The sequence below is a fragment of the Oncorhynchus kisutch genome, linkage group LG18 (assembly GCF_002021735.2).
Source record: "Oncorhynchus kisutch isolate 150728-3 linkage group LG18, Okis_V2, whole genome shotgun sequence".
NCBI lineage: Eukaryota > Metazoa > Chordata > Actinopteri > Salmoniformes > Salmonidae > Oncorhynchus > Oncorhynchus kisutch.
The window spans coordinates 79,797,567-79,805,066 of NC_034191.2; the positions used below are offsets into that span (position 1 = coordinate 79,797,567).

The window sequence follows — 7,500 nt, forward strand, 5'->3', positions numbered from 1 at the left end:
TGTATAAAAGGTGTACATTTACACTAGTAATCTAAAGGTGAAGTTAGCAATTATCAATACAGGTATAATTCATTATTATAGAGTACATACAGGCACAAACACAATGCCCATAACACACACAGGAAACATAAAACAACTAATGACTGAAACAGACCAATCACGTCAGTTATTATCTGCTGACCTATTACGCTTTAAACACAAAGTCAAAAACAGTTATGATTAAGGTCATGTGATAAGGGTGTAGATAGGAGAGAGAGAGAGGGAAGAGGGGTAGGGAGAGGAGGTACGAGAGGATGAGGGAGATAGGAGAGAGAGAGGGAAGAGGGGTAGGAGGTACGAGAGGACGAGGGAGATAGGAGAGAGAGAGAGGGAAGAGGGGTAGGGAGAGGAGGTACGAGAGGATGAGGGAGATAGGAGAGAGAGAGGGGAGAGGAGGTACGAGAGGATGAGGGAGATAGGAGAGAGAGAGGGAAGAGGGGTAGGGAGAGGAGGTACGAGAGGATGAGGGAGATAGGAGAGAGAGAGGGAAGAGGGGTAGGGAGAGGAGGTACGAGAGGATGAGGGAGATAGGAGAGAGAGAGGGAAGAGGGGTAGGGAGAGGAGGTACGAGAGGATGAGGGAGATAGGAGAGAGAGAGGGGAGAGGGGTAGGGAGAGGAGGTACGAGAGGATGAGGGAGATAGGAGAGGAGGAGGTACGAGAGGATGAGGGAGATAGGAGAGAGAGAGGGAAGAGGGGTAGGGAGAGGAGGTACGAGAGGACGAGGGAGATAGGAGAGAGAGAGGGAAGAGGGGTAGGGAGAGAGGGAAGAGAGGACGAGGGAGATAGGAGAGAGAGAGAGAGGGAAGAGGGGTAGGGAGAGGAGGTACGAGAGGACGAGGGAGATAGGAGAGAGAGAGAGGGAAGAGGGGTAGGAGGTACGAGGTACGAGAGGACGAGGGAGATAGGAGAGAGAGACAGGGAAGAGGGGTAGTGAGAGAGGGAAGAGAGGACGAGGGAGACAGGAGAGAGAGAGGGAAGAGGGGTAGGGAGAGAGGGAAGAGAGGACGAGGGAGACAGGTGAGAGAGAGGGAAGAGGGGTAGTGAGAGAGGGAAGAGAGGACGAGGGAGACAGGAGAGAGAGAGAGTGGAGAGGGGTAGGGAGAGAGGGAAGAGAGGACGAGGGAGAGAGAGAAGATAATCTTTATTTTGGTGCGCAACAACGTATGGGATTATCTGGGAGAATAAGGGAGTTAATAACAATACAATTTATGCCTGATTCAATATTGATCTAATTGATATGAAATAATGGGAAAGTCTCTAATCACCAGTCATACGGGCCAGTAACCGAAAGGTCGCTGGTTCGAAATCCCCGAGCAGACTAGGTGAAAAATCTGTCGATGTGCCCTTGAGCAAAGCACTTCACACTAATTGCGCCTGTAAATTCCTCTGGATAAGAGCGTCTGCTTTGGAATCCCTCCCATGTTCCCCTCTCCCCCCTCTCCCTCTCCACCACTCACCTGTTCCCTCCCCTCTCCCTCTCACCTGTTCCCTCCCCTCTCCACCACACCTATTCCCTCCCATCTCCCCCTCTCCCCCATCTCCCTCTCACCTGTTCCCTCCCCTCTCCACCACACCTGTTCCCTCCCATCTCCCCCTCTCCCCCATCTCCCCCCTCTCCCTCTCACCTGTTCCCTCCCATGTTCCCCTGCGGGGGCCAACCGTTTATGTCAGGCCCTGGAAGGCGGCATTGCCTTGGCCCTGCTGTTGACTAATATTTACATGTAACATCAAGCAGCCTAAGACCCAATAAAGGGCGCTGTAACATACAGGGTCAATGTTTCAGTGAATGCAGCACTACCATGGAACGGGAATCTAGTTCATACATTATGTCTATATATGGGGCGGCAGGGTAGCCTAGTGGTTAGAGCGTTGGACTAGTAACCAAAAGGTTGCAAGTTCAAATCCCCTGACAAGGTACAAAATCTGTCATTCTACCCCCTGAACAAGGCAGTTAACCCACTGTTCCTAGGCCATCATTGAAAATAAGAATTTGTTCTTAACTGACTTGCCTAGTAAAATATAGAGTATAGTTGTATGTGTGTCTGCTGCCCTCTAGTGGAATGTATTTTTTATGGCCTAAATCATGGGTGCTTAAAGTACGGGTCAGGACCCAACGTGGGCCCTGGGTCGGGGGGAGAGGTGGGTCGCGAGTTTTGAGAATACATCTATAATCTTCAATTTGGGTCGTTGGAGGAAGATTTGGGTCGCGAGAGGACGGTACATTTTGAATTTGGGTCTCGAGCTGAAAAAGTTTAAGAACTGCCCCGCCCCTCTCTCCTCATTGGACTAGAGGAGTATGATTGTACAGTGGAGGAAAACTGACACAGTTATTGACTATTGTCTAAATTAATTATATTTTAGTTGATTATTTGAACGATATCTTATAAGAAGTATTTTATTTTTTTGTTTTAATTTGTTATCAATTTACTGGTACAACACGCCTTTTTCACGTCGGTTCCAGTTGGATTATTTAAGAAATAAATCACGGTTTTATAATTTTCCAATCATTGAACATATATATATATTTTTTTATAATTCTGTTCCACTGTTCAACCAGCAGAATAATGTTCTGAACTGGGTCCAACCAGCAGAATAATGTTCTGAACTGGGTCCAACCAGCAGAATAATGTTCTGAACCGGTTCCAACCAGCAGAATAATGTTCTGAACCGGTTCCAACCAGCAGAATAATGTTCTGAACCGGTTCCAACCAGCAGAATAATGTTCTGAACCAGTTCCAACCAGCAGAATAATGTTCTGAACCAGTTCCAACCAGCAGAATAATGTTCTGAACCAGTTCCAACCAGCAGAATAATGTTCTGAACCAGTTCCAACCAGCAGAATAATGTTCTGAACCAGTTCCAACCAGCAGAATAATGTTCTGAACCGGTTCCAACCGGTTTATATCGTTCCGTTCTGTTCATTTATAAACCGCTTCTATTCTGATTTGTTTTACATTTAGCTGGACATTAAATCACTTCACCAATCAGATGGAGAATCGTTAGGAAAGTCGTTAAAAGCTAATTGTATTTTGCCGTAACAGCAGGGTTTAATATCATAACGGAAGAGAAATACACACACACACACACACACACACACACACACACACACACACACACACACACACACACACACACACACACACACACTTCTTGGGCGGTATCCAGATGTCCAGACCATCATACAGTTCTTTCTGCCATTTTCGGTGAGTGTGGACATTTACCAGCCGAAAGTGAACGAGAGAAATTGTGCAAATGAACCCGAGTTATGAGACGAAGGAAAAGAAGAATGGAGAGGAGGACAACAGAGCTAAGAGGAAGAACAGGGGAAAGTACGGTTTTACCGGTTTAGTACACAAGGGGGCGCCAAAAACACACACACACAAAAAAGACCATTGCGCACCAACTACCAGAATGCTAACAAAATTAGCACAAGTAATAGTGAATTTCCATGGAGGCTGGTAGGAAGCACAGTGGCAAATGGCAGCTGTACAGATAACTCCAGAGCCCTTTGACTTCTCAAACACGGCAGAAAGCTAACAATCCATCTCCTTATTAATTCAGCCACATACTTAGATAACTAACAAGTACCCATATACACAACTGGAAGAGTATGGCTCATCTTAGACCGTTCTAACATACAGGGCACAGGGAATGTATTCAGACTGAATACTCATGTAAATGTGATATTTCAGATTTTTTAAAAAATATATCTGCAAAAAATACCTGAAAACGTGTTTTTGATTTGTCATTATGGGGTATTGTATGTAGATTGATGAGGGAAAAAAACTATTTTAATCAATTTTAGAATAAAGCTGTAATGTAATTAAATGTGGACAAAGTCAAGGGGTCTGAATACTTTCTGGATGCCCTGTATCTGATGGCAAACATTTAGTAGTGAATTGCACACCTCATGTGTGTCACTTTCACAACAGAGAGACTAACCAATAGAAATAGTGTAGAACTCTGTGGAGTTACCAGCTCCCACAACAGAGAGACTAACCAATAGAAATAGTGTAGAACTCTGTGGAGTTACCAGCTCCCACTTTCACAACAGAGAGACTAACCAATAGAAATACTGTAGAACTCTGTGGAGTCACCAGCTCCCACTTTCACAACAGAGAGACTAACCAATAGAAATAGTGTAGAACTCTGTGGAGTTACCAGCTCCCACAACAGAGAGACTAACCAATAGAAATAGTGTAGAACTCTGTGGAGTTACCAGCTCCCACTTTCACAACAGAGAGACTAACCAATAGAAATACTGTAGAACTCTGTGGAGTTACCAGCTCCCACTTTCACAACAGAGAGACTAACCAATAGAAATACTGTAGAACTCTGTGGAGTTACCAGCTCCCACTTTCACAACAGAGAGACTAACCAATAGAAATACTGTAGAACTCTGTGGAGTCACCAGCTCCCACTTGCACAACAGAGAGACTAACCAATAGAAATACTGTAGAACTCTGTGGAGTTACCAGCTCCCACTTTCACAACAGAGAGACTAACCAATAGAAATACTGTAGAACTCTGTGGAGTCACCAGCTCCCACAACAGAGAGACTAACCAATAGAAATAGTGTAGAACTCTGTGGAGTTACCAGCTCCCACTTTCACAACAGAGAGACTAACCAATAGAAATACTGTATAACTCTGTGGAGTTACCAGCTTCCACTTTCACAACAGAGAGACTAACCAATAGAAATACTGTAGAACTCTGTGGAGTCACCAGCTCCCACTTTCACAACAGAGAGACTAACCAATAGAAATAGTGTAGAACTCTGTGGAGTCACCAGCTCCCACTTGCACAACAGAGAGACTAACCAATAGAAATACTGTAGAACTCTGTGGAGTTACCAGCTCCCACTTTCACAACAGAGAGACTAACCAATAGAAATACTGTAGAACTCTGTGGAGTCACCAGCTCCCACTTTCACAACAGAGAGACTAACCAATAGAAATAGTGTAGAACTCTGTGGAGTCACCAGCTCCCACTTGCACAACAGAGAGACTAACCAATAGAAATACTGTAGAACTCTGTGGAGTTACCAGCTCCCACTTTCACAACAGAGAGACTAACCAATAGAAATACTGTAGAACTCTGTGGAGTTACCAGCTCCCACTTTCACAACAGAGAGACTAACCAATAGAAATACTGTATAACTCTGTGGAGTCACCAGCTCTCACTTTCTCTTCACAACAAACACGTGACTGGCTCAACTGTTCTGGGGAACTATTGACAAGCTACATAATGTAAAAATGATGAGACGGGTGACATGAAGAACACAATCTGCTTGATCTCTTAGCATGTTGCACAAGTTGAAGTTGAAGGGACTGGTAGAGGGGTGAGGAGGAGGAGGAGGGGGTGAGGAGGGGGAGGAGGGGGTGGTAGAGGGGTGAGGAGGAGGAGGAGGGGGGTGGTAGAGGGGTGAGGAGGAGGAGAAGGGGCTGGTAGAGGGGTGAGGAGGAGGAGGGGTGAGGAGGAGGAGGAGGGGGTGAGGAGGGGTGAGGAGGGGGTGGTAGAGGGGTGAGGAGGGGGGGTGGTAGAGGGGGTGAGGAGGGGGTGGTAGAGGGAGGAGGAGGAGGGGGTGGTAGAGGGGTGAGGAGGAGGAGGAGGGGGTGAGGAGGGGGAGGAGGGGGTGGTAGAGGGGTGAGGAGGTGAGGAGGGGTGAGGAGGGGGTGGTAGAGGGGTGAGGAGGGGGTGGTAGAGGGGTGAGGAGGGGGTGGTAGAGGGGTGAGGAGGAGGAGGAGGGGGTGGTAGAGGGGTGAGGAGGAGGAGGAGGGGGTGAGGAGGGGGTGAGGAGGGTGAGGAGGGTGTGAAGCCAGAGGCTGGGCCAGTACTGGTACCGTAGCTGGGTGGGAAAGGGAACTGCTGAGGGTTGGTGGTCTGGGGGATCCGGGGGTTACTCAGCCCTCCTGATTGGCCACTTGCAGCAGCCATGTTGGCGGCGGCCATATTGGGAGGTAGGTTGAGTCCCTGGGCTCTCATCACCATGTTCCTCTGTTGTTGTTGTTGTTGTTGTTGTCTCTGGTGCTCTAGCTGGCGCTGTCTGAGGTGGTTACTGAGCAGCTCCCGCTGGCGCTGGGCTAACATCTGAGCATTGATGGTCCCCTGGAGGGAGAGGGGGAGAAAGGGATTGAACTAGATGTTTCTTACAAAAATGTTATGCTGAATTAAATAACATTTCTATCATATTCCATTACTATGTGAGAATCTCAGGAAGTTACCTGGTTGGGGTTGTTGGACTGTAGAGGTTCATATTGATATATAATCTCAGTTACCTGGTTGGGTTGTTGGACTATAGAGGTTCATATTGATATATAATCTCAGTTACCTGGTTGGGGATGTTGGACTGTAGAGGTTCATATTGATATATAATCTCAGTTACCTGGTTGGGGTTGTTGGACTGTAGAGGTTCATATTGATATATAATCTCAGTTACCTGGTTGGGGATGTTGGACTGTAGAGGTTCATATTGATATATAATCTCAGTTACCTGGTTGGGGTTGTTGGACTGTAGAGGTTCATATTGATATATAATCTCAGTTACCTGGTTGGGGTTGTTGGACTGTAGAGGTTCATATTGATATATAATCTCAGTTACCTGGTTGGGTTGTTGGACTGTAGAGGTTCATATTGATATATAATCTCAGTTACCTGGTTGGGTTGTTGGACTATAGAGGTTCATATTGATATATAATCTCAGTTACCTGGTTGGGGTTGTTGGACTGTAAAGTTTGGTTCATATTGGACACTCCACTCATCTGGATCATCATTGGCTGGCGGTTCTGAGGAGAACAGGTTAACAGGTATGTTAACGATAAACACTTTGAAAGGAGAAGCTAGCCTACTAGCCAGCTAAACAATGATGATACATTCATTTGTATACTTCCCTGTCATTCTACTGATTAACCAACAGGGAGCCAGTGCACCAAGACCAACTTGCTATTCAACCATTATAGGCAAACATCAAACCCACAGTGATGACCTGCCAAAACATCCAACCCACAGTGATCCAAAACATCAAACCCACAGTGATGACCTGCCAAAACATCCAACCCACAGTGATGACCTGCCAAAACATCAAACCCACAGTGATCCAAAACATCAAACCCACAGTGATCCAAAACATCAAACCCACAGTGATGACCTGCCAAAATATGATCTGAGGTTATACGAACCCTAGTAGTGTCCAGTTGTAACAGTCTGTGTTCTGTATCATTCCCCAGTCTGTGTTCTGTACCATTCCCCAGTCTGTGTTCTCTACCATTCCCCAGTCTGTGCCATTCCCCAGTCTGTGTTCTCTACCATTCCCCAGTCTGTGTTCTCTACCATTCCCCAGTCTGTGTTCTGTACCATTCCCCAGTCTGTGTTCTGTACCATTCCCCAGTCTGTGCTCTCTATCATTCCCCAGTCTGTGTTCTGTACCATTCCCTAGTCTGTGTTCTCTACCATTCCCCAG

The 7,500-nt window shown here is 46.4% G+C and overlaps 1 protein-coding gene across 2 annotated transcripts in view; it reads right to left on the bottom strand.

Moving 5' to 3' along the window:
- Window positions 1–7,500, bottom strand: part of LOC109884005 (nuclear receptor coactivator 2-like) — a 42,391-nt gene that overhangs the window by 19,400 nt on the left and 15,491 nt on the right. For both annotated transcript variants that reach the window (XM_031796882.1, XM_031796883.1), the window contains exons 7-8: window positions 6,749–6,826; window positions 5,885–6,149 (exon numbers count right to left, since the gene is read on the bottom strand). In XM_031796882.1, coding sequence (XP_031652742.1) covers window positions 5,885–6,149; window positions 6,749–6,826 — 343 coding nt within the window. The remainder of the gene's footprint in view (window positions 1–5,884; window positions 6,150–6,748; window positions 6,827–7,500) is intronic.